The sequence below is a fragment of the Falco punctatus genome, assembly GCF_963210335.1.
Source record: "Falco punctatus genome assembly, chromosome: 1".
Taxonomy (NCBI): Eukaryota; Metazoa; Chordata; class Aves; order Falconiformes; family Falconidae; genus Falco; species Falco punctatus.
Window position 1 is genome coordinate 123708793 of NC_137580.1, and position 25690 is coordinate 123734482.

A 25690-nucleotide genomic window follows, 5' to 3' on the forward strand; every position below is an offset into this window, starting at 1 on the left:
TAGATGTCTGGAGGGTTGGACACCCGACACCACCAGGGTGAGACCCGCCCGCACCCCGAGGCCTGCTCCCAGGCCCCAGGGCGGCGCGGCCTGCCATGGTCAGGCGGCACGGCGCTCCGGGGACGGGGGGGCACAGCACAGGCCCACGATCCGCCCCCCTTCTCATGGCCGCACCAGGCCTCAAGCTCTTGACACGCAAGCTATGAGCAACACCGCGGCTGCCGAAACCCCACGGCCCTGCTGGGGCCAAGGGCAGGCTGAGGGCCGGGACTAGGCTCCGTGAGAAGCCGCCACCCTCGGTGCTGAGGGGGCCCCGCAGCTCGACAGCCCCAGCGCCCCAAAGCGGAGTTCGGGACAGCGGGCGGCCCGGGGCCTGTCCCCTCGGCGGCGGGGCCTACGTCGGCACCGTCCTCCGCCCCGCCCCGGTCCCTGCGGCGGCCGCAGGTGGCCTCGGCAGCGCCTGCGCGGGGCGGTGCCGGGCCCTTCCGCCGGGCCGCGCGGGCGGGGCTGCGCGCCTGCCTGCTTCCGGTGTGTGTTCGGCGGGGGCCGCGCAGCGGAGCAGGGAGATGGCAGAGGGCGGCGCGGAGCGGGCCGATGGCCGCATCGTGAAAATGGAGGTGGATTACAGCGCGACGGTGGACCAGCGGCTGCCCGAGTGCGAGCGGCTGGCGCAGGTGAGGGGCGGGAGGGAGCCCGGCGGCGCCGATGGGCTGAGTCATGGCGTGGGGCGCGCTAGGCCGCGCTCGGCGAGGCGGCCCGGTGGCGGGGGGACCCGCGGCCCGGCCCGCAGGCGCCTCTTGTCACCCGGTCCGGTGCAGGAGGGTGCGGGGCTCGGGCCCTGCTGTGCCGTGTGCGGCGAGTAGGGGCTGCCGTGCCATTCCCTGACAGTGCAGGGCAGGAGGGCGGCCGGAGCTGTCGGGGTGCGGCCGGGCGGCTGAGGGCAGCGGGAGGCCCGGCGTCCCCAGTAGGGCCGCGGCTTTCCCCGGTGTGGCGGGACAGCCGCGGGCAGCACACCCGACTGCGGGGGGCTCGTTCATCCCTGGGCCGCTGCCTCCCTGTCAGGGGCCCCGGACCCGGCTGGGCAGCGCTCTGCCGCTTCCACCTGGGTACGGGCCTGGGGCTGCAGGGGAGGGGCAGAGCCCTGCCAGGGTGCTGGGTGTCTGCTCCACAACCAGGCCTGTGCACCCACCCGGGGCGACCTCGGGATGGCTTGCCGATTAGGATCGTAATCATGCATATGGTCTATGTGAAGGATCTTGTATGGATTTGTGCCTTTGCGTAGACCTCTGGACAGACAGACCGGATTTGCTGTTACGCTCTGTCCCAGTAGGATGGTATCTGATTCTTTACATGCTGCGCATCCTCCGCTGGATTCACGTTTCTCAGACATGTTGTACTGTATAACGTGTTGTAGGATGCTGAAGGCAGTGGCCTTAAGCAAATAGCGTCTTTTACTGTCTTAAGGCTGTGCTGTGTGGAGAGTTTTATCCCATATGCTGCATTAGGTACAGACACCATGACCATGGTTCATTGTTGTGTAACGTGTAGATTTTGTAGCACATCCCTGGCAAACCATTGTATATAGCTTAAAAGATTTCAGTAAGGTAGGTATGTTTTAAAAACAAATGTAATTCTCTCTTTTTTGTTACTAATTTGCTAGTTTCTAAGCACTTTTTGCAGCCCCACAGTTGCCAGGGACTGTTTCAAACTCTTCCATGTTAACATTTTTTTAGTGAGATATTTGCTAGGAATTACGATGTAGGACTAAAAGTAGATTGTAGTGTCTTTAACTCCTCTAAACAAATATAGTTCTCAAAACTCAAAAAGCAGGACTATTATAATTCCATGCTTAGACTATAAAAGCATGTAGTTTATGCTTTCTATAATATGCTAATTAAGATATAATGAATGTGGATGAAAGGAATAGTAAAAATTTCTTTTGGCCAAAATACCTAATTGCTTATCTGTTCTCACTTAAGGCTTTGTTTTGACTAGGAAAGAAATGAGTCTTCCATCTAGCTCGGTGAATGTGAGCTAAACAAACCTGTCTGAAACTTGCTAGGCTTTTTGCTCCAGACAACCAACTTCCAGCATGTATTGGGAAAAAATGGAATTTCAAAAACCTTTCCAGTTTATTCTGTGTGTAGAACCATATATTTAAAGTTACTGCTATGTATGTTTCTTTTATTAAGAAAAAAAATCCAAACCCAATTAAAAATGGGTGTACAGACTAGTCTGGTTTTTACTTGCATGAGAATTGGAGCTGCTCTCTATTTAAACTAAACTGTGTTTTTCACTCATTATGATAATTCTTTGCCTGTCACATTAGGAAGGAAGATTGCAAGAAGTAATTGAAAACCTTCTCTCCTTGGAAAAACAAACACGCACGGTAAGTAGCATATGGTGTGCAGCGTTTAGGCTGGGTTGTCCTATGCACCCCCTTGTTCCACTATATTTAAGTTGTGAAGGGAACTGGAGTATCAGTCTTTCGATTTTGTTGTTCTTTTCTTTAAAAAGAAAATTAATAAGGTTAGATATAATCAGGTTCTTTACCTTGGTGTAATAGAAGCGCAGGTGATAGAGGTCTGCACGTTGTTTATCCCATCACTAATATGCTGTTTGTTTGTTACAGGCATCTGACATGGTCTCCACATCCCGTATCTTAGTTGCTATAGTGAAAATGTGTTACGAAGCTAAAGACTGGGATGCTCTTAATGAAAATATTATTCTTCTATCAAAGAGAAGAAGTCAGTTAAAACAGGTGAATTTAATCCTTTGAAACAAAAAATGAAATTGTATTTGGACATGTGTATCTGATTCCCACTTGTGTGTAGGGACTTTCCTGACTTTGTAGCACCTGCCTGAATATATTGTTACTAGCTTCTGTTGATGTTTTTTTGTAGACTTAGGAAAGCCAATAATGAAACTGATGTCTGGAATTAGTCTCTCTCCACCCTGTGCCTGAGCTCCACATGGTCCAGCTTGCCATTCTTGGCAACACAGCTGTGACTTTCCTGCTTTTGTGCATGCCAGTACTTTAGACAGTAGCTCATCTTTACGCTCTTATACAGTCTGTATTGTGGCCATATTCTTAATTTTTTGTCTTCATGAGGTGTACATTAAGCAGAGTTATTGCAGCTTACTGTGATCAAATAAGGTGTGTGCTTTACAGGCTTGCTTTTGAAACTGTCATACTCAGGTATTTAGTTCTGTCTGAGAAATGGGCTATCAGGATAGCTGAAGGCACTTGAACTTAAGGAGGTACAAAGTTTATTGCATTGTGTGTTTAGTTTAACTTAGTAGAAGTCAGCAACAGGTAATTTCAATGGTATTGCTTTAGAAAGGAAAAGGTTGCCTCCTTTTTAATGTTCAAAAATGTTAGGAGTTTGTATAAAAGTAGAGTACAGTTTAGTTTGATAATTTGCACAAAAAATGTTGCTGAAGACTTGGATCATTTCAGCTGAATTTTCTTCTTGAGGAAGAGGTTTCATTCTCTCTCTTTTCTTTTTTGAAGTAGGTATTTTAATAATAATAGCAACAGCTTTGACAGCATTGTTACCAGAAGAACATATTCCAATAGCTGTGCTTGCCACTGAAGGATGCTAGTTTATTAGTGCTTTTTTGGGAGTATGCAGAGATGGAAAATAATCAGTCAGAAATAATTATCCCTCTTCCTTCCTTTCCTGAAAAATCTACAGGTGTCCTAAAGAGAAGGGCTAGTGCACACGCTTAAGAGAAGATAACACCTTTCCTGGGCCATGCAGGTCTTGGGGCATACAAATTTTGTCGGTCCATGTGAGAGTCATGTGAATTTGGCAGGAGTACTGCTTTTCAAGAGAAAGCTCTGTGGGATTAATCATTTTGAATATCACTGGAAAAACTGAGGTGAAAGAAGAGACAGAACAGCATCACATTTGACTTCAGTTGCTAGTGTCATTTTACACATTTTTATGAAGCAAAGTCATGAGAAGTAACCTTCATGCTTTTTGTTGAAATGAGTCTCTGAAGTACTGAACAGTTTCATATCAAACCTATCTGACTGTTATAGTTGGAATGCATTTGCAATATCTAAAAACCAGTATGTTCTTCTTTTCTGTTACTGTACTAGGCAGTTGCTAAAATGGTCCAGCAGTGCTGCACTTACGTTGAAGACATCACAGACTTACCAGTCAAACTGCGCTTAATTGACACGTTGCGTATGGTTACGGAAGGAAAAGTAAGGTTTTGTTTTAAGACTGAATGTCTATAAGGTAGTATAAAAATGTTCACCTCCTTTAAAAGCATAGCTTCTTAACCTTGTTTTTTAATCTTGTTCAAATAAGAGCAAAATTAATTTTTGAAGTAACTTGAGAAGCCAAGTAGTGTATTTCTTTCTGAAAGACTGCAAATATTTTCCAGATTTCATATTTAAATAATTTGCTGAAACACTGCTTATATTTCCATGATGTAGATATTTGGCTATATTATTGATATAATTAATAGTACACTTCAGAGTTCTAAAATGCCACTTTATTTTTCACTTTTTAAGACGTGATGTATTTGTTAGAGAAATAGGCAGGTTTCATTTAATTTCTCCTGCACTTAGCAAGGTATTAGGTACAGTTACGGTACCTAGAGGGTGATACTAAAGCATTATACCACGTTAATAATTTAGATAATACTCCTTTTGCTGGATGACTTTTGTCTGTTCAAAGTTAGTCCAAATTGTTAGTAAACAAGTATTGTCGATTTATGGGTGGTTAGTAGTGAGCAAAATAATGCAAATGGTAGTACTTAGTACACATTAACCATTAAAGTCTTTACTTTATATCTGTTTCAATATATTTTAACAGGCAAAATATCTAATACTTCATGCACAGTGCACATCCTTTTATGTTTGCTTGAAGAACGGTAGATGAATTTAGACATAGTTTTTTAGATTAATTTGGTCCAAATAGTTCCGGTGTGTCAAATATCCTTTCTACTTCAGCTGTGTATCTTGTGGATAGTGTCAGTATAGCGTATGGATACACAGGGAATTAATTGGTTGTATGACAACATCAAATATGTGTCTTAGTGGGGTTGCAGTCTTAAGTTTTCACTCTTCTTTAGAAAATGCCAATGTTTAAACAACTACTTCTGATTTCAGATATATGTGGAAATTGAACGTGCTCGCCTGACAAAGACGCTTGCAACAATAAAAGAACAGAATGGTGAGGTGAAAGAGGCTGCCTCTATTCTGCAAGAACTGCAGGTAATGTGCCTTGTAACTCAAAACTGTGTCAGCAATAAAAATTAATTGTGACTGCTCTTAGGTTATTGTTTAGAAACTTAATCAGGTATGTTTGCAGAAATGCCTGGAATGAGTTTACCTGTTACTAGTGAGAGTGTAATTCAGTTTTAACTGCTTTTGTTAGTCTCATGGTTAGGTTACGTGGAATACTTGCCATTTGGAAAACAGATTCCAGTTGTCTAGGTAGTGTATTGAATTCAGTGTTAGCAGATTCTTTTGGTGTAAGTGGGGGTTATAATTTAAAATTGAATAACCTTTTCTCCATTTTCACATGCTCTGGCATGTTTTTCCTGTTTTGTTTCCCCCCCCACCAACCTCCTGCTCTTCCTGGGAAGTTAAGAATTCACTTGTTTTGACTTTGACATTGTTAAATAGTTACATTTTTATTTTAGGTGGAAACCTATGGTTCAATGGAAAAGAAAGAACGTGTAGAATTTATCTTGGAGCAGATGAGACTCTGTCTAGCTGTAAAAGACTATATTCGGACTCAAATTATCAGCAAAAAAATTAATACAAAATTCTTTCAAGAAGAAAACACAGAAGTAAGTCATTGGAGGATTTCTTTCTCTCCTTTCCCCTGCTTGCCCCCCCCCCCCCATCTGACATGTCTCTCTTCAAATCCACGTATTTGAATCCCTGTTTTCTGTGATCCAGTTGGATTTAATTTTCATGATTCATGAAGCTGTATTAATTTCACTGTTTGATTCTGTTTCAGAAACTTAAGTTGAAATACTACAACTTAATGATCCAGCTGGATCAACATGAAGGCTCCTACCTCTCCATCTGTAAGCACTACAGAGCCATTTATGATACTCCATGTATCCAGGCTGAAAGTGAAAAGTGGCAGCAGGTAAAAAACCATCATGTACAAAATGTCTGTATTTTCATGTGGCAAATACCCATTTCATTACCAGATCAATTTATGGCAGGTTAAATAGTTCATCAGTTTGTTGTTCTTAGTGTTGGTTTTTTTAATGGGTATATTAACAAATCAGTTAGTTGAAAACAAATAAAGTTGATTTCAAATGAATATTTATAACTAACATCTTCATTATATTGTCTTTGAAATCTTGAGAATTTCTTGTCTGTTCAAGTGCAGAAATTAGAAACAGCTGTGCAGTTGTGGTCTAAATGATACTGTTGTGTATGCAGTACAGATGTTACATATTTAAAAAGATTTTTCCCCCACATATTTACTTTAAATACTAGTGTTTCAGTTAACCTGAATCCATTTAAATGTATCACTGTGAATTCAGGGTTCACTTCTGCAATATTACATTTATTTCACCTTAACTTTCATATGCTGGGTTTAAGCCTTTTACATGTTAAACTCTAAGCTCTGTGAGTGTTTTCAATTCCATTATTTAATTATTGGGGAAAAACCCACACTCTTTCCTCTTCAACAGGCACTGAAGAGCGTTGTCCTATATGTTATTCTTTCACCTTATGACAATGAACAATCTGATTTGGTGCACAGAATTAGTAGTGACAAGAAGCTAGAAGAAATCCCAAAGTATAAGTAAGTATTCTTTCTAATAAACAATTATTAGGTGAAAAAAAAAAAGTATCTCAAACTAGCTGTTCAAATGAAATTGTTTATGCTAAGTCTGCTGTAAGAATCTCTGAATGTGTGAAAAATTATGCAAAATTTTTCTGATTGTGCAAGTTCTACATTAAAATACGTCTTATAAGAGAAAGAGCTTTATTAGAAACACAGTCTGACTTGAGCTGCCCCTGATAGTATGAAGCATTACAGTATATTCATGAAGAGCAATGAAATCAATGGTAAAAAAATGAAAACATTTACAATTATTTCTTTGATCTATTTAAGTACGAAATAAGCATTATTAATACAGTATTGTAAATCACCTTTACTAAATCATTTAGAGACCTCCTAAAACTATTTACCACTATGGAATTGATGCGATGGACTGCTCTAGTTGAAGAATATGGGAAAGAATTGAGAGAAGGATCCCTTGACAGTCCTGCGACAGATGTTTTTGGCTGTACAGAGGAAGGTGAAAAGAGATGGAAAGATTTGAAGAACAGAGTTGTGGAACATGTAAGTATGGCTGTCTTTAAGCATTAGCTGTGTATTCAGTGCCTCAACTATAAATGCTTTTCGTTTGCCTTACGTTAGTTACAAAGGGGGAAAAAAAAAAAAGCTATGTAGTAAAGCAGCAGATAAGTTGCCTTTTCCATTGTGTTGTATTTTCCAGATTTTATTTACTCATGTATCTTTGTTATAAATAGGTGTTTGGCACGGTTGCCATAAAAAAAGAGCATGTTGCATTCGAATTGAGATTTAGCATTCACATTCAATAGAGCAGAAATTTGGAAGTCTTGCTTTTTATTAAATTCATAATGACTTGATATCATTACTTAATAATTTGTCATGTAAAGACTTATGCCTTTTACAAGCAAAAGAACTGTTTGTTTGTAACTCCCTCACAATACCTTATGCTGCACTGCCATTAGAGCTCCTAATCTGCTTTTAACAGTGACTTTTATATTTTTGCAGCCTGCTTCAATTATTTTTTGCACATAACCCTCTACTCTGAACACTTTTATTCCAGAATATTAGAATAATGGCTAAATATTATACCAGAATTACAATGAAGAGAATGGCACAGCTCCTGGATCTATCTGTTGATGTAAGTGTTGCTTTGCTTTTCCTTCTTTCGTAAGAGGTGTGGAAGTGTATGTGTGTATTCAGCAGATCAACGTTCTCCTGTAACTTGAATATGAGTTCTCTTTAGCTTAAAATGCTCTGTTAGTGATGCTATAGGTCATCATTGCATTGTTTTACAGACAGTGCAGAAAGATGTAGCACTGTATAGAAATACACTGCTTGCTACAAAATTCTCAGGGTTTACACTTGTGTGTTTACGAATGTTCATGGATACAGTATCTGTTGTTGTATCTCTCTATATTTGTCTTGGTATTATGCGTGTACCTCTCCTGGCTTCATCCTTAGTCTAATTCCCCTGTTTGTGTTACCAGTGCTTTTCAGCTCTTACAGGAAGAACAAAGTGTGCTGTAGTGATAGACAGGGAGCATTAACTGAGCTTTAGTTCATTGGATTCTGTTTATGAGATGTAGTGTAAAAGTCTGTTGAGAATAAATTGTCTGAGTATTTGGCACTTTATTAGTCAATATGATGACCTGAGTGTATTCTCACGCCTTTATGGGAGTTAAAAAACTGGTTTATAATCCAGGGAGAACTCAGTTTCATGATGCGTGTGCCCATAAGGCAAAAGTTGCTCTTAAAAATTAATTTATATTCAAGGTCTCATTTAAATGTTGGAGCTTCTTGTCTTGTGTTTTAGTGTTAAAATGTTCTTGTCACTGGGTGAAGATACAGGGTTTCTCACCTTTAGACGCCCGTGTTTATAGATGGTTGTACTTTGGGAAAATGGGGTGGAGTAGTCTTCCTGTCATTCCACTTTGTCTTTTCAAGAGCTTTCAGAAGAGATTAATACATCTTGGCATATTGGTGTTTTGAGCGCAAATGAAAAGCTTTACCCTACTGTCTTTTAATTACATCTGCTCTTTTCCACAAACTCAGAATAAACCTTCCTTGACAGTGGTCAATAATTCATGCAGATTTTTATATGCCTTGCTTGTCAGAAGGCTTGTTCTGCTATCTGGTTAGCCAAGTACTCCAAAGTATGAAAGTCTGTTGGTGTAGTATATTAAACTTAATTTCATGAAAGATAATGAGAAACAGGTGAGAAAAAAAGAAAAAAGTTTTTTAATAGATCATGCTAGTATCTTGCAGTGCCAACATGTAACACTAAAGTATCATTTGGTTTTTTTTAAGTACAATATTACTGTAGCTGTATTTCTGTTAAGTATAAAGAAAATCTAGTTCCCTGTGCTTTAATACTGTCTGGGAAGAATTCTGATGTTTTTATAGATAAAAATGCTATTTTCTTGACTTAGTGCTGTTTGTCTTTACAGGAATCGGAGGAGTTCCTGTCTAACCTAGTAGTTAATAAGACCATCTTTGCTAAAGTAGACAGGCTGGCAGGAATTATCAATTTTCAGAGGCCTAAGGACCCAAACAATATACTCAATGACTGGTCTCACAAGCTCAACTCGCTAATGGCCCTAGTTAACAAAACCACGCATCTCATTGCCAAAGAGGAGATGATACATAACCTGCAGTAAGGTGCCTCAATAATCTCAATGCTTTTAAAGGCATTAAATCTTCATAATAGAGACTATTATTCCAGTGTGTATATGGTTTGTTTTCTCCCTGTCAGGCCTTCCTGGTCTAAAGTTTAGAACACAATTCTGAAATTCCTGTTGATAATTAAGTTCCCGTGATTATTCATTCGGTTGTTATGTGTTTTTGCTACAGTTGGTGAAAAAACATAATAAAACTGTATTGCCTGTATAACAGTAGTCTTGTGGCTTCTTCTTTTCCATGTATACCTTTATCTAACACGTAATCCTGTGGTTATTTCATTACAGGACTTTTTTTGAGGCTGTGATTGAAAGGATGTGCTATAAATAAAAAATCCTAGGGGTTTACAGTAGCATGCATTGAGGTAAATTAAAATGATTATATTGTTATGTCAAGATACTGTTTGAACAAAATTCTGGATGCTCATGCTTAAGAATAATGCTGTTTCTTGTGATGTGGAACTACAGATAGACTTAATTCTGAACTGACTGAGAAATTACTGAATTTTGTCTGCTGGCTGCAAGTCACTAATGTTCACTATTTTGTTGTTGCAGTTTGTAATGGCTACAATAGCAATTACACAATTAGCTAGGACAGTACTTCAAAGCTGCTGCTTCTTATAATTGAATGTGTTACATTCATAGAAGATAACATCCTATTATTTGCTTTAACCTACTTGTAATGGAGGGCAGCTGTAGACTTTCCCCATGTCCCTGTTCTGTTTTTTTTAGAAAGTAAATAGTAGCACGAATAGTATAGGAAGAATCAATGGAACTTTTATTGAAATTGCTGTTTCTTAATGATTTTTTAATGCTAGTTAGTCGTAACTAACTGTTCTGTTCATAATTAGGTAGAGACTATAATTGTAAATAATATGTTGAGATGTATGTAAATGCTATCCCTTTAAAAGCACACCGAACTTCATTCGGACTAACACTCTTAGCACAGGTAATTATTGGATGAATACACAGTAAGTCAGGAAGCTAGGCAGTGATTTTGAGGGTGGGAAGTGTGTGAAGGGACAGGAAAAGATAGAAGCTTTTAAGCAGTGATTTGCATTTGAAATTTAGACTTTGGATGTAGTTTAAGGGAAATGTCATTTCAGAGACTTGCAACTTTATCAAGCCATACCAGTCCAGCTCATTGCATTTAAGCAACAAAAAAAGCTGCTGAACAATTGGTGAGGGAAGGGAGAAAGAGGAGCAGACTGTTTAGAATGCATAGAATGCTTACCATCTAGCTTCCTAAATGGTATTATAATCCCAGTTGTACAAGTTGTGTAAAATCTTGTCACAACCACAAATCTTGCCTGAGAATGGGATGTACTGGTCTTTGTGAGGCTAGCCTTAGCAGCATGAGTGAAAGTGGCTGCTGGGATAATGAATGAAGTAACTGCAGTTTTGACCTTGTCAATTGAAAAAAAAAAATCTTTCGCAAACTGAGGCAAGAGGTATCAGAAAGGGGAACAATGGATTGTTAGGGAAAGTGGGAACTTGCCTCTCCCTGTTCTTCTTAGCATAGACCTATTTTCTTCTTTTTTGCAAGTCTGATCGGGAATCTTCAACTCCAAGCATTTAAGCTTATGGACTCTGACACTTCTACCAGATGAGAGATACTGGACCTGTTTTCCCAGCCAATCCTATTTTCCTTTTTATCCTGGAGTGGAATGGTTCAGTGGTTCCCTGGCCCTTGTTCTGGTGGGGTCTTGCAGATGCTTCTCCCTCTCTGCCCTAGCTATATACCTCTCTGCTGCCTTTGAATTTAGAGCATGAGTTTGTTGGAGAAAGGAGGTGGTTTCTTTCCCCTCACAACTACCTTTTGCTGTCAGCATTGGAAAGAACGTTGGAAACACTCTTAAATTTCAACAGCCCAGGTATCTCCTTAAAACTCAGAAGGATTATGAAGGTTCACATTAATGGTCTGTATTTGTACCAAAGATCCACAGTGATCAAGCTTTTTTGCCTTTTGGTCTGAAATATGTTTTTGTCCTCACTTGAGTTCACTTACAACACCTCTGTCTTGGTTTGACAACATACTGCGCAAGGCAAACTCCTACCTAACTCCATCCTCAGGGTGAGATACACCTGTTGTGTACCTAGTACTTGGTGCCAGAAGCAAGAATCTCTCAGGGTTTCCCTCCTCACACATCACAAACTCAAAAAAGGAGTTTTAAAGCACAATTGTACAATTACTAGGCTGTACAGTAAGCCCAAGTGAGTGAAAAAGAATCTATACATTTTGCTTGGAGGTTTTTTGTTTTATTTTTTTTGTTGTTGTTGTTGTTGTTGTTGGCAAACTACTGTTAATGAAAATGAAAGGAGTATATCTTGTGTCTCTCTGGAAAAGGTTGCCACATTCAGATTGCTAGAAAAAAAGAAAAACTGTACATTTTTGGTGCTAGTTCATCTGAAGAATGCAGATACATGTCAGATATAACTCCTCTGTGAGCAATTTAAAGGTCAACATAAAGGCATGCAGTCTTTTTTAAAAAAAAATGCATTGAGATTGAAGATCTTTGATCTTGACAATGTGGGATCAAACCATCATGTTAATCTGAACTTTGTATTTCCTATCTCCTCAATGTACCTTCAGCACCCCCTTATTGCTGTTTGCTTCTCAACACCCTCATTTTGTGGACCAAAGGAAAAGTGAATTAGTTTGACTACCAGTTGCTCTAGAAATTGTATGTGTTTAAAGAGTCCACACTGAAGAAATTTTATCCTTGGGAAATTATGAAGTAAGATTAAAGTTGAGATCATCTGTTCATTAGAGGACTCTGGAGGAATTCCAGGGAAATTTTCATGCTGGAAAATCAAAACTTGCTACTCTACAGCCTAATAATCAGACATTAATGGCTACTTAGAAACAGTTTGCTTTATTGTTTAGTGAGACTAAGTCTTACTGTTGCTATCTAACCTCAGGTCTACCACTGACTTGTTTGTGGCAGAGGGTAAACCACTTAACTTCTGCTAGTTTCCCATGACTGCTGCTTCTGAGGGAGTTCAAAAATTTGTAAAGGCCCAGTGTGCTAAGACAATAAAAACATTGCTTCTATTACTGCAATCAGTCTGGAACTTATATTGAGAAAGGCCTCCTGTTGTTTGTTCTCAGAGGTGAAAACTGCTCAAGACGTTAACTGCTGGGATGTTAGGCTCCAGGGTCCGGGAGGCAATTCAGTGTTGAACGGTACTTTTACGTGTGAATTGTAATGTTTTTTCCTGTATTGTGAAGTTAGACATCATGAGTGGAGCTGATTGAAAATAGAGTTCTCTGTATCGGAATTTAAGAAATGCCAGTTCCAAGAAACAGGAGTGAACTTTATCATAGAATGGAAATTGATGGTTCTGAATGTCCTGTGAAAGCAAAAGTTGCAGAAGGAAAAAACCCAGCAGCGTAAGTCTGAAATAATTGAAATAGTTTTGCTTTGAAAATGTAGAAACTAAGCTATAGCTGTGATTCCAAGTGTGCAGCTCATGGGTGAGCCAGGACTCTAGGGCTTTTTGGCTAGCAGCTCTCCATTAGCCCTGAAGCAAGTGAGGGTTTGAGAGTTCCCAACTCTTCCAGAATCTGTGCCACACCTTTCGGAGCTCTGCTCAGATCTTTGCTTCATGGCAGGGAGCCTGGCAGCCCTGAGTGGCCCCAGGTTTTCAAACTCCTGTTTTTTGGCGAGGAGCCTAGATTCTCCAAGGACCTGGGTATGGCTCCTAGCTTCACAGAATGGGGAGAAGGCCTGTGAACAGCCATGGATTTCCAGAATCCTGACTTAAGGGTAGGGAGACTGGATGTGTTAGTGCCTTCTGTACAGGGCTTCCTTGAAATTGCGGTCCCTGGGAGGTCGGGCTTTCTGAACTTCCAGCAGGAAATTGCAATTTTCAGATCTGAAAAGTTTTGAAATACTACGAAAATGTAAAAACTGAATTGAATTTGGTATTTCTGCAATCATTGGAGGGTTTTTTGTTCATGTTTTTTGTTTTAATCTCACCGTTCTAATGCGTCCTTAGGAATACCACTGTTAGGCTTTTGAGGATTTGAGCCCTGTCAAGTCTCATGATGCTGAGCAGAGATTCCTTCTTTTTGTTCCTATCTCATGCCTCCCCCTTGTGCCTTTAGCATTTCTTACATTTGCAACATACACTGTTGCTTTTCTTCTACTCCCAGATTCCATGTGACCAGTTGCTCCTGGTCTTCTTGGGCCTAGCACTGTGAGCTCTCCTCTTGTCATGAAATCCCATTAATGAGCATAGCACATGGACATTCCAGGAACTCAGGAAGCCTGGACAATTCTGGAAATGCAGGCCAGCAGTCAGCATGTAACATGTTTCTGTGCCTAGCGCAACACTGATTGAAGACCTGGCTAGTCAACTCGGCCTGTAGAGTTGTGAATGATGTGTTTGATTGCAGAGGTTGGAAGTCAAAATTGCAGCTTCTGCTGGGGTAATACACATCAAGAAGAGAGAAAGAGATATCTCACGGAGTCTGTCCCACAGTAGAAGCTAACATTATAAGCATATTTATTTAAATTATCCTTCAATACTGTATAGAAGGATGTCAATAAAAGCCACAAGAAGTCTCTTTATCCCCCCCCCCCCATGTAGTATATAACCGGTTGCTAGTAGCATGCTCTGTCTTTTGTGCTATTACAATAGAAGTGTCTCTGAAAATAAAGTTCAGTTCTGTTGAGGCCCTTGGGGTTTGGGTTCTTGTCCCTTAGGCCACCTCCTCTGTCATTTGCACTTTGAGCAGAATTTCCAAGGTTAATGAGTGCTTGGAGCCCAAATTTGTTTTGGACCAGCACTGCTCATCTTTTCATCTGGTAAAAAAAAACCAAAACAAAACTATGAAAGAGCTTTGAGGGGACACCACATAGAAGCAATACAGTTATTCCAGTGTTGCAGGCTCAGTGGCAGTACTTGGACAAAGCAGCACTTGGCAGCAAACCTCATCTCAGGGCTGTTGGCTCCCTCTGTAGCCTCTGGCATGTCCACTTTGGATTTATGCAATATGACAAACCTGTCTACAAAACAGAGTAAAACCTGCTTCATATAGGGGCTAAGAGGTTTAATTTAAGTAACAAGATCATAAAAAGCACTGGGTGTAATGGAACAGTCTCCATATTGTTTTATATGCAGCATTTTTTCTGAGATGGGTACCATAATCTTTCCCCAGCTCCTTTCTGCACCGTTTCTACAGGGCAGAGTTGCCACTGCTTTACAGCAGTCTTTGCCTTTCAGTACTTTCAATATCGAAACTTTAAAACAACAACAACAGACAGCAATAAAAATGGTGTCTTGTAATTTTGAGCGAATCCTTCCTTGCATAACTCTATCACTAGCCACACTATTTTTTTCTTAGCATGGTATAAAGAAATGGACAAATATATAGGACAAATGGACTCAAAAGTTAATGACAGCTTATGTGAAAAATAAACCCAGCAAATTTATGTTTCACCCCAAACTGAACTCAAGAATACATGTGTACTTTTAGATAGATACACACATATAAAAATCATTATACTGTCCATTTTTTTAAAATTACCATTTATTTTAAAGAAAACCTTCTTTGCATTTTGTAACGGAAAAATTTGCCAGTAATACAAAAGCTTACTAGGAACCATACCCAACCAACCTCCACAATAAAGGGACTAATTCCACTTCCACAGCCTGGACTGAATGAGATGCAAAGTTAGATCCTAAACATGGTTTCATCTTTATCTGACTCATCCTAACTGCCCCCTTGTGCAGTGCCCATGGAAAACAGTCACAGCATGCCCTTTTGGCTCACTGGGGATGGTGGCCTGGCTGGGTAGCAGAGTTGGCCTGTGGCCAGCTCTGCAGGAGTGTGTTTGTCCTCCCACAGCGGCATCTCGTGGGTCGAGGCTGGAACCAGCTGCACTCCCCTCTGGCATGGCACTGAAACTTTATAAACACTCCCACCTGTATTTATAAAGTTGAATTAAAAAGTGGAATGATTTAAGTCTGGGGCTGTAAATGCAAAGGATTTCTTGAAATTTATTTCCTTCTGCATTTATATTTTTTGCAAGGAGCTCTCTCTTTTCAAATGCATTACTGATGAATATGGAAAATATTCTTGCGTCAAGTATCTTCTTGCAGTGGCAACGCAGCAGAGGCTGGGCTGGTGGTTACTCTTCAAAGAGTTAGAAGGCGTTAAACGTAAATTTAAATATAAATGTATTTAGGATAATCCAGTACTAAAGTGACCTGGATCTTATCAAAGTTGAAGGAAAAGTTTTTTAAAAACTCTGGGATCCTGTTTTGTTGCCAAGCTTCATTAAGGTCCTGAGGCAAGCTGTTGTCCCCTCAGGTTCGAGCCCACTCTGCCCTGCGGCCTGCCTTGGAAAAGCCAGCTTGAAGAACAGCGTAGGTATCGAGAATGGATTGCCACACATTCTGAAGTCAGAGCTAACGGGGAAGGTTACTCGGTGAAAATAAAGCTGTTACGGAAAGCAGTGTGTGTGGGGTTCACGCGCAGCCAGGGGTGCGTTACCGACCGTCCCTCGGCAGGCGCCTGAGGCACAGGGCGCGCAGCCCCCTCACACGGCCCCCGCCTTCGGAGCGTTTATGGGCTCTTAACTGCTTCAAAAAAAGCCCCAAACAAAACGGAACAACAACAACAACCCACTAAAAAAACCCCAATAAGCCAACCAAGCCTGCAACAGTCGAATGACGGCGGAAAAGCCCCACGCTCGGCACCGGCGGCCTCTGGCAGCTCACCGGGCGGGCCCGGCCCCACCGTGCGCGCCCCTCGCACCCAGCCCGAGGGCGGCCGGGCCGCGGCCGCGCAGCGTCTCTCCCCTTCGGCTCCGGCCTGGCGCTCGCTGCCTGCCCGCGGAGGCCGCCGCACGGCTCCCGGGAAAGGGGCGGCAAAAAGAAAACACCCCGCACCTCCCCCAAAACAACAACGCAGAGCCCCGGGGCTGCCGGTTTCCAGCCCGAGCGGCGCGGCAGTGCCTCTGCGGCGTGAGGGGAGAGCTGCGGGCCGGAGTCCGGGGCTGCCCCTCGGCCGCCGCCGCGCCTGCCGTGCCGGTCCGCGGGCGGGGCGGCGGGTCCCGGTGCCGGTACCCTGCCGGGCGCTGCGCCCGCCGCCCTCCGCCTTCCCCCGCTGGCCGCCGGGCCGGGAGGAGGGCGGGGGAGGGATTTCCCACAATGCTTTGTGGGGACGTTGACAAGTGGATCCAAGATGGCGTAGAAAGTAATGACAGGTAAGTCAGGACTTCCCCATTCGCCCCCCGCGGGGGCCGAGGGCGGTCGGGCCCGGCTGGCGAGGGCTCCGGGGAGGCCTCGGGGGATCCTCGGTGCCGCGCAGCAGGCCGAGCGGCCGGGCGAGGGCTGCCGGCCGGCCCGGAGGCTGAGCGGTGCCGGCTGGAGAGGGCCCTGTGTCTGCGGAGGGGCCTGCAGCGGCAGCCGCTCGGGGGCTGTTTACGGGCAGCTCGGCCGGAGCCCCGGGGGTGCCGGGCTGTCCCGGGGGCCCGCGGCCGGCGACGGGCGGCCCGGCGCGGCCCTGCGCCCGGCGCAGCGGGGGCAGGCAGAGCGGCCGGCCGGGAGAGCCGGAGATGCCTCGCACCAGCCCGGCTTCCCCCGGCTCCGGGGGTGCGCCTCAGGGCGGAGGGTGGGGGGATGCCGAGGGGTGGGAGTCAGCTTTGTTTTTGTACCGGGCGGGGCGGGAGGGGACGGCTAGCGACAGCCAGGAAATAACAATAGTAAACCAGAAGGGAGGGGAGAAAAAAAAAAAAAAAGGTTTAGGTAGGGTTTGTTGAAAGATGGAAAAATAAATCGAAAGAATTTAACAGCTGTTGTAAAATTAACCCTTGGAGCAATCGAAGGACTGGCAGATGAGCTTATATTTTTGTTTTCTGCAGGAGACTTTGTCAGGGCTGAGCAGCTAGAAGTTGGGAGGTCTAACAGACCCTGAGATCACCTTTTGTACGATGCAACTGTTCTGAAACTGTAAAAGGGGAGTTTGTACTGCAGGTTGTGATATGGTACTGCCAGCAGAGACTATGTGTGTGTATATATATATATATTTTTTTTATATATATATATAACATATGTAGGGCAAATCCCCAAGTAGGGGAAGGGGATATGTTACCCCTCCTGGGGTGGGTCATACCCTTTTATTAATTTCCAGATGAGTGGAGTCGTTTGACATCAGTGATTTGTTAATCAAACTGTTGTTTGATTATCGTAACATGATTAAACATATCATTGATGGAAATTAAGAAATAACTGCAGGGAGACAGTTGCCAGATTGCTTTCCAGTTAATGAGAAAATGTGTGAGAGGTAACAAGGTAATAGGACTTTTGCATTGTCAGAGGTGCAGCAAGCTTGAGATAAAGTTTTAAAATAACGTATTTTGCTTTTCATTGAAGAAATAAAAGAATTCAGTTGTAAGATACAAGGTTGTCCTAGAGATGAATATCCTCATTGACAGGTTGAGTGCATCATGACTAGTCTTGTTGGGATGTTTTGAATTGTTGGGGTCTTCTAATGATGTTCTTGGTAAATAATATAATTGAAACAAGGCAAAGGAGAAAATACTCCCCTCTCCCCCCCTTATTTCTATTAAGAAAAGACACATTCTTTTGTAAAAATGAAAAGAAAAAAACCAAACCTAAACACAAACCACAAAATTAAATTAAGTTATACTTGGCAAATTTGTATTATTTTCCAAGAGTGATTGGTAGAACAGGGAGGTTTTACAATAATGTGCTTTAAATTCAATTGTTCAAGTACTTTTGAGTCATAGCAGATTGTGAATGAAAACTCTGTTGTTGTTTTTTTAATGGCAAAAGTTGTTTGATTGGGACAGCCTGAGGTTGCTGGACCGCTTGCTGGTCCTCTGTAGCGAGGAGCTGATTTTGAACATGCAGTTGAAACTTAATGAAGGGAAAGTGTACAAGTGATCACCACATTCCTGCCCCCTCTTTGGGATTCATTGTGGGGGGATTCACTCTTAAATGACTTAGGCTCTGGTAATCTTAGCTTTTACAACGCAGAAATTGTGAGCAGCGAAAGCTGAATTAAGCTTTTTTTGTTGAACTTTAATTAGCAGAACAGTTTTTCTTTATTGGTAAGTGAAGGAACATTTTGTGTGTTATTACTGATAAAATTGAGTTGTCATTTGTTATGAAAGCAGAAATGACTTTTTTTTCCTAGTTAAAATCACATTTCTATTATCACTCCTTACTTCCGTGAATTTTTTTGACTTACGAAATGTACAGAGTGTGTATTTCCCCTCCTTTAATTCATACGGACGCTGTGCCTTTTTAAGTGAGTCAGATTAATTTTTCTGTGAAAGAAGCTTGTTAAACTGATGGCTGTAGGACTTGAAAGGTTGTAATAGCTGGTTTTGTTGGGTTTTTTTGTTGTTTTATTTTTGAGGGTTTTGTTTTTTAGGGGGATTGTTTTGGGCTCTCCCCAGCAAACTGAAAATTAAAGTGAGATGTGGAAGTGGCTTCTTAACCTGTAATATGTCCCAGTTCTGTTTCTTGACCTCTCATGGAGGAATCTTTCCCGTGCTGAAATCTCATTGGCTTCAGAGGAATTGCTCCTGCGGTTTCGGATCCATATTAGTAGATCTGGTTGCAGGAGAAGGGCTGGAGTTGGGAGAGAACTTCTGCTCCAGTGTTAGATTTACGGAGAAGTTCTCATCTCAGAAAAAAGTAACAGTGTCTAGAAGGTTTGAAGAGGTAATATTTCCACATGGGTAGGGTACAGGCCTACTGCTTGAGAGATCTGGACAGCCTGATGCAAATCACTTCACCTGTTTATGCTTCCTTTTGAAGGAATTTAAAACAAGACTAGTGAATCTTACCAACCTGTGAAGAGTCTTGAAGCCTGTGGATGAAAGGCTATGTAAGAGCTAGGCAATATTACTACTACTGTTTTCCAACTCTCTTAATTTAGTAGTCTGATGAAATATTTTCTCCATCTTTGGCAATTATTTTTGTTACTAAAATCCCCTTTGCAATTATAGCTGGATATTCTTTCTGACGTTCACTGTGGTTTTGTTTTCTTTCTATTTGTTGTTTGCTGCCATCTTACATGTGCTACTGTACTTTATTCTAGGTATTTTCATTTTAGTAATGGCAGAAGCAATTGCTGGAGCAATTCAGATTATTAGTTGAAAGCCCTTGAATCTTTCACCTCACTGGCATTCCCTCCTGAGGTCAGTGGTACCTAATGGGTCTGGTAGCAGGAGCAAAATCTAAATGAGAAACTTCTTTTGTAATAATTTAAATCCTGGCCCCTGTGTATGGCTGAATAACTAGGGAAAGCTGTGGGAGCTGGCTTGGAGAATGAGAAGGAAGGATGCTGTCGTTCTACTCCAGCTTAGGGATAGAGTAGTTGAACAGCTGGCATTCCCCCTGCTTTGGGGATCAGTAGGCCAAGTAGCCTAGTAAATGTGAATCTTGTCCTTAAGTTTTTCCTAGAGTTGCTAAAGGCTTCTTACTGGAAGCAGATCCCCAGAGCTGCTCATTGTGCAGGATTGCTAGCGGCTCATCGTGGGGGAGAAAACAGCCAATTTTGTATTCCTGACCTCCCCTCCTGCTCGCATATTATAGCTGTTTAATCTTTTCTTACTTCATTTGTTGAGGTCCTAAGGCAAGATCCCATTATCGCTACATGGTATATGTATTTCCCCCCTCTCAGTGGAAGTATTATGGGTTAGATTATCAGAACAAACAAGACCTTCCTATTTTTGTTCTTGTTTGTCCTGCTGTTTCTTCTGTGGTCTTTGGCAGTAGTCAACGCTTGTGTTTATGTATATCAATGACATATATTTAAAGACACTGTACTTTGTATGTTTGATTTCTTACTTCCTTTGGTAGACTTCTCCAACTGTCATTCTTTTTTCAGCAAGGAAGAAAAGAGAGAATATTAAAAAAGAGACCGCTTTTCCAAAAGTTTGCACACAGCAAGGGTATGGAATAAAAAAACCCAAGGAATGCTTGGTCTTGTGGAGCTTGTGACTGGGAAAGTAAACACTTGTTTTCTCCTAGTATTTATTTGACAGGGGGTGGGGAAGAGAAAGAAAATAACTGAACTTTATAGATAGTAAAATGAGGAGTCTGCAAGGTCAGACTCTCCACAGAAACAGGCCAGCTTCTCGTGATTTCATTATGGTGGTATTGATATGTAACTTAAATTCTGTATTCAGAAACAGTCTTGCTTACTGAGCTTTCATCTTTTCTTCACACAAATATTTACAACATGAAGTTTCAACCAGAAAGACTCACTCATGTCTGAGAAACACAGAAAAGTGACTATTAATGTAGGAAAAGAAGTGATTAGGAATTTAAGCAGGGAGATTGTAATTACTCATGGGTAAGAATTTGTTTTTCTGTTGCATTTCTATTGCACTGCTAGTTGAAGTTAAAGGATGCTTTATGTGGCTGTGACATAATAACAAAATATTTCTCTGTAATTTTATATGCAAATTCATTGTCATAAATTTAATAGAGATGCACTGGTTATTTACCCAGTCTTTTCTCAGAGTCCTCCAAATTACCTAATTTCAGACTTATTACAGGAAAGCCAGATAAGAAATCATACATCTCAATCTTTTTTCCTTCTTAAATGTAATTTTACTACACTGAGAGGTTTCATTTCATAACTAAAAAGTTTGAATGGTTACTGTGGCCCCTTCCTACTTAGAATGAGTACAAACTATCAATTTTTCTAAGTGGTGTGGAGTCTTTGTTAGGTGTCAGGAGGCTCATACTTTGGCAAGAAGGTAATTTAGAATTTGCAACACTGAACTATACAGCTTTTCCAAGAAGCAGTAGGTACACAGTTGATAGCAAGAGCTTTTGCAAGTGATTTTGTAAAGAGATGTTCTGGAGATGTTACTGTAAACTTGTGTGATTTGTTTCTGTTAGTCTCAGGAAGTACCACTTGCATGAGGAATGATGTGACAGAGGTGGATATTTTTAATCTTTGGCTTATATGTGGTTTAGGGAAATAAATTTTATGATCTCTCCTGTTTGTAGGCAGTAGGAAGGCTGATGATTCTCAGAGCTGTAATGACTAAACGTTGGAAGAAAAAGAATAATAGAATTATGTTAGGTATGAAATTTTGAATGTTGGAGTGGCAGGAAGTGAAGGGTAGAAGTGTGAGCAGTGTGTGGATTTGTCTGTATGGTAGTTAGGGTAAGTGTTATTTAGAAATGATCTTTCAGTCTGTGAATTTTACAGGTTTTGGTTTTTTTTTTTTTCGTAGTTACCTGTAGCAAAAGTACTGTATTTATCAAAACAGTAAAAATTACACTGCTTAAATATGCTTAGAAGATCTTTTGGGGCCCTTCAGACCCCATGGGAAAAGGAAAATACATAACATGACAAGCTGTTTTTGAGAATATTGGTTGTTAGTAATGTGGCATGAGTGTTTAATTTGCTGGAAAATATTTAGTGGTTCAGCAAACCAAGAAAGTAGCAAATCTTTGTGGACATAATAAATGGAAAATGCCACAAATAAAAAGCATAGTGGTTTTGGCAGCATATAAAATAATGCTTCTTCCTTATATATCTTCTCTCTTAATGTAAGATTATCTGTATTTTTGTCACTGAAAATTTAATTTTATCCTGCGGTAGTTCTGGGGGGAATGGGGACAGGCAGTGCGCTTCTGCTTCCAAGTGATGTTCCTTCGTTGCTGTCTACTACATCCCCATCAGCTAGTTGGGATTCCCAAGTACTGTTGACCAGCCACGACAGCAGCCTTGCGTCTGCTCCTCTGCCATCTTGGGAGCCAGAGTTGGGCTTTTCTCTTTGTCTACGCAGGGAGGTCGTTAAGGGGAATGTGTTTTTTTACTGTACTTCTGAAGCTGTGCTCACAGTGCTGTAGCTGAGTGCTGTGGCTATTTTATTGAAGTGATGTTTTTGATTATAGTTGTTTGTGCTAATGGTTTTTGAGGTAACCGTACTCTGACCATATCTTAAGACACTCACACATTTGGAATGGTACAGGACATTTGTTTTGTCGTTTGAACTGACTGATAGTACTTGGCTGTAGTTTTGTTTATATTTGTTTGGCTAGGCACTGATCTTCCGAAGTTTTGTCGGAATTATGCCATTAACCACAGTAGGATCGTTACTCATTCCTGCTGATGTCTGTTCTTTGAGTGGGGTTTAAAATACGTGACTGAATCTCTAATGTTCATGTCAAAAGGAATGAGTAGGGTGAATGCCATTGGGAAATTTGTGTTTTGGATACAAGTTGTGGTGTTGCCCGTAGGGTTTGCTGTGTGAGGAGAACTTGAGAATCCATATTCTATTTTCAGGAGGGGTCTAAAAATCGAACCTGTTGGTAGTATTGTATTCATGCATTTGAGGAGAGGAAACAGGGGTGGTTTAAAAGCATTATCTAGATGCAGAAGGGTTAATATAATTAAAATACAGAGTAAGAAGACAACTCCCTAAACCAGGCTTAGCTGTATTATGCCAAGCTGTTTGAAGCACGGTCATGTAAAAATGAATTTCAAAGGTTATTTACAATAAAGATAGCAATTTTTAGTGGTGGAGGTTAGTTATTGCTTTGAACCTTCAAAACAGCACACAAAAATATCATACACAGTTACATAATAGGTATGGTTTTGGGAAAGATGTGTTTGCAGTATCTGTGGGTGGCATGATTGTGTTATTAAATCTGTTATGGTAGGACCCTTTTGTGCTAAGCACTGTATAAATGCCTAACAAAAATCTCAGTCACAGTATTATTCACTACTATAATAAATTTAAGTTCATTATAATGCTGCAGTGAAGACTGAGGTATGTTGAAAGAAAATTTTCCTGTTGTGTCACAACTTTCTGGCTTATTTCTGTGTTCAGTTTGTGAACTGTGCACTGTAACTGTGCAACATAACTATCAGTTGTTTTTTATGAAGATTTTTATTTTCTTTTGCTTCTTGAATGGATTGAAAGAGCGATTCATGTTTTGCATCTCAAACAGAAAATGAAGTTAGGGCTTTTATTATTTGTTTTTTCCTATCCACCTGTAGAACTGTGATATATACTGTGGCATCTGCATTTGCACTGGTGATCATAGCTGTGTTCTTCAGGTAGATCTGCTAATCATAGGGGTGTGCTGCTTTGCAATATTGGGACATGTCAAGGGTGGAGAAAGTTCTTGTATGAAAACGAAGGTGACATTTGAGGAAAGCCTGTTTCAGCATCACTACAATATCCCTGCTAAGAAAGCGTGGATGGAAGCCACTGAGCTTTGGAGCTCCTTAGCGGTTGGGGGCGGGGGGGCAGGGAAGAGTTTGCATAGGGTTTTCCAAAAAGGGAGTTACTGCCATAAATAATTTCCTAATTTAAAAACACTTCTATTGCTGAAATCCAAATACAGCTGTATTGAAAGTAGCTGTGAATTGAACACAAGAGTGAAAGTTAGGAACTAATTTTGATTCTGTCTCTGAAACTGATGAAATTGGTGAATTTTGGCAAATGAACTGTGGTCAGGTGCTCTCTGAAGACAGTGCTTTGCAAGTTGCAAGTTCAGTGAGCATCATGGAAAACTGTGATGTATGCTTTTGCGTTTAAACTTCTGAAATACATTTGTAAATGTTCTGATGTGTTTTGTGTTGAAATGATGCCTGGGAATCTTCTTTGACTGCCCAGTGCATTCCTTGGGAGCACAGTTCTGTACTCGTTTGGCATTTTGAAAATTAGGTGACAGATATTTAGTCGCATATACACAGATTTATCTATATATCATACAGCAGACATTTCTCAAAAAGGAGTTTTGGCAATATCTCATGACTCAGCTGAGAAGAATATTGGTAATTGCATGACTGTGGAACTCCTTGAGATTAATGATGTTCACTTTTGTTGGACAAAATTACTACTAAACGTTATAATGTGAAATGTGCAGTGACACTCAGGAGCAAGGCTGTGATCTGTTATTCAGGTGTTTAAAAGAGAGGTTCTGCCACAAGTAGGCTGTAGTTTTAAAAGATGTGGATTATGATGTTTAAAACAGCTTTTAGAATATGAATACTGTGTTCTTCTGCAAAGTCTGTTACAGTTTGAGACTTGCAGGTTGGTGCTGCTCCATGGAGAGCTGACTGTTGTGCAGTGCTGATTTTTCCCTTTGTTTTTCTCTAGCAAATTTTATTAAGAGAAGCAAAGATTAAATTACTTTTCTAATGCATTTTTTTAAAGTAAGTAATTGGTGATGTTGTTATGGGGATAAGATGGTAACCATGGGACAGTATTTCAATTAAAATGCCCTCATCTTGGGTAAGTGTGAGAAACTCTTACTCTCAAAAAGCACTAAGGACATGCAGGTATATGGAATACAAACTGCTGCTGTTAACAAGTTATTATGAAAGATTGTTTACGTGAAGATTTTCTAGGAAGGAGCCAAAAGAACTTTAGGTGGGGCAGAAGCACCACCTATTATTATGTTACCTGATGCTTACTATGACATACTCCTCATTTCAGTTGGTTATTACTTGCCAGATTTTAATTATTCGGGTTGAAATTTCCCATGGTAGGTGTCTATCGCAGGCTGACTTTTTGGGTGCTGTGCAGGGAGTGAAGGGTTCTGCCAACATGGTTCTTTTCTAAAAATTGGGTAAAAAAAAAAGAAAAAAATCTGATGACCTATAGTGCTGCTTTGTAAAAAGTTGAGATGTGGTATAGAATGATGTTTCTGCCAAGTGTATACTTGTTATCAGCCCTGTGAAAATCTGCTCCGTGTTGGTCAAATTAGCATTTAGTACAAATCTAAAAGATCATCCCTGCAGTGAATATACTTCAGCCTGAGCTAAGCGGTATTGTTGTACAATTTGAAGGGTAGGGCTTCTGCATGTTCCCTGGTATGACTTTGGACAAAAATGAGAGCACAGAGAATTCCCCGTCTCTACTCCCAATACCCAGTTCCTCTTTCCTACCAGCTCTGCCTTCCTGCAGCATAGACGAGGCAGTGACTGGATTTAAACAGAAGTTGCAAACTGCAGTTTTTCACAGAATGTGTAGAGTAAATGTGGAGGTGGGGTGGCTGAACAAGGAGATTGAGATTGAAAAATATTAGTGCTAGAAAGAAATAGAAGGGAAGCTGTACTGTATGGGTACATATAATTTATAATGCTAATACAATTGTTGGAATACAGTTTCACTGTTAGCATACATTAGAAAGTGTTTCAGAAATGGAGTAGGGGATAGCAAAAAAAAAAAAAAAAAGGGGGGCAAATCATACTTAAGC

At 41.1% G+C, this 25690-nt stretch overlaps 2 protein-coding genes across 5 annotated transcripts in view; both read left to right on the forward strand.

The window, feature by feature from the left end:
* Positions 1 to 488: 488 nt before the first annotated feature.
* PSMD12 (proteasome 26S subunit, non-ATPase 12) lies at positions 489 to 9677 on the forward strand. Its single transcript, XM_080389115.1, has 11 exons — positions 489 to 674; positions 2330 to 2389; positions 2633 to 2761; positions 4109 to 4216; positions 5129 to 5233; positions 5665 to 5814; positions 5988 to 6122; positions 6679 to 6791; positions 7160 to 7334; positions 7849 to 7926; positions 9236 to 9677. Exons 1-11 carry the CDS (start codon positions 567 to 569, stop codon positions 9443 to 9445), a joined length of 1371 nt encoding a protein of 456 aa, XP_080245241.1. The 5' UTR covers positions 489 to 566; the 3' UTR covers positions 9446 to 9677.
* A 144-nt stretch (positions 9678 to 9821) lies between these two features.
* Positions 9822 to 25690, forward strand: part of HELZ (helicase with zinc finger) — a 98275-nt gene continuing 82406 nt past the window's right edge. For all 4 annotated transcript variants that reach the window (XM_080389068.1, XM_080389069.1, XM_080389070.1 and 1 more), the window contains exon 1: positions 9822 to 16683. Coding sequence is in view for 1 of the 4 variants with exons in the window: in XM_080389071.1 (XP_080245197.1) it covers positions 16677 to 16683 (7 nt within the window). In the remaining 3 variants the exon portion in view is untranslated. The remainder of the gene's footprint in view (positions 16684 to 25690) is intronic.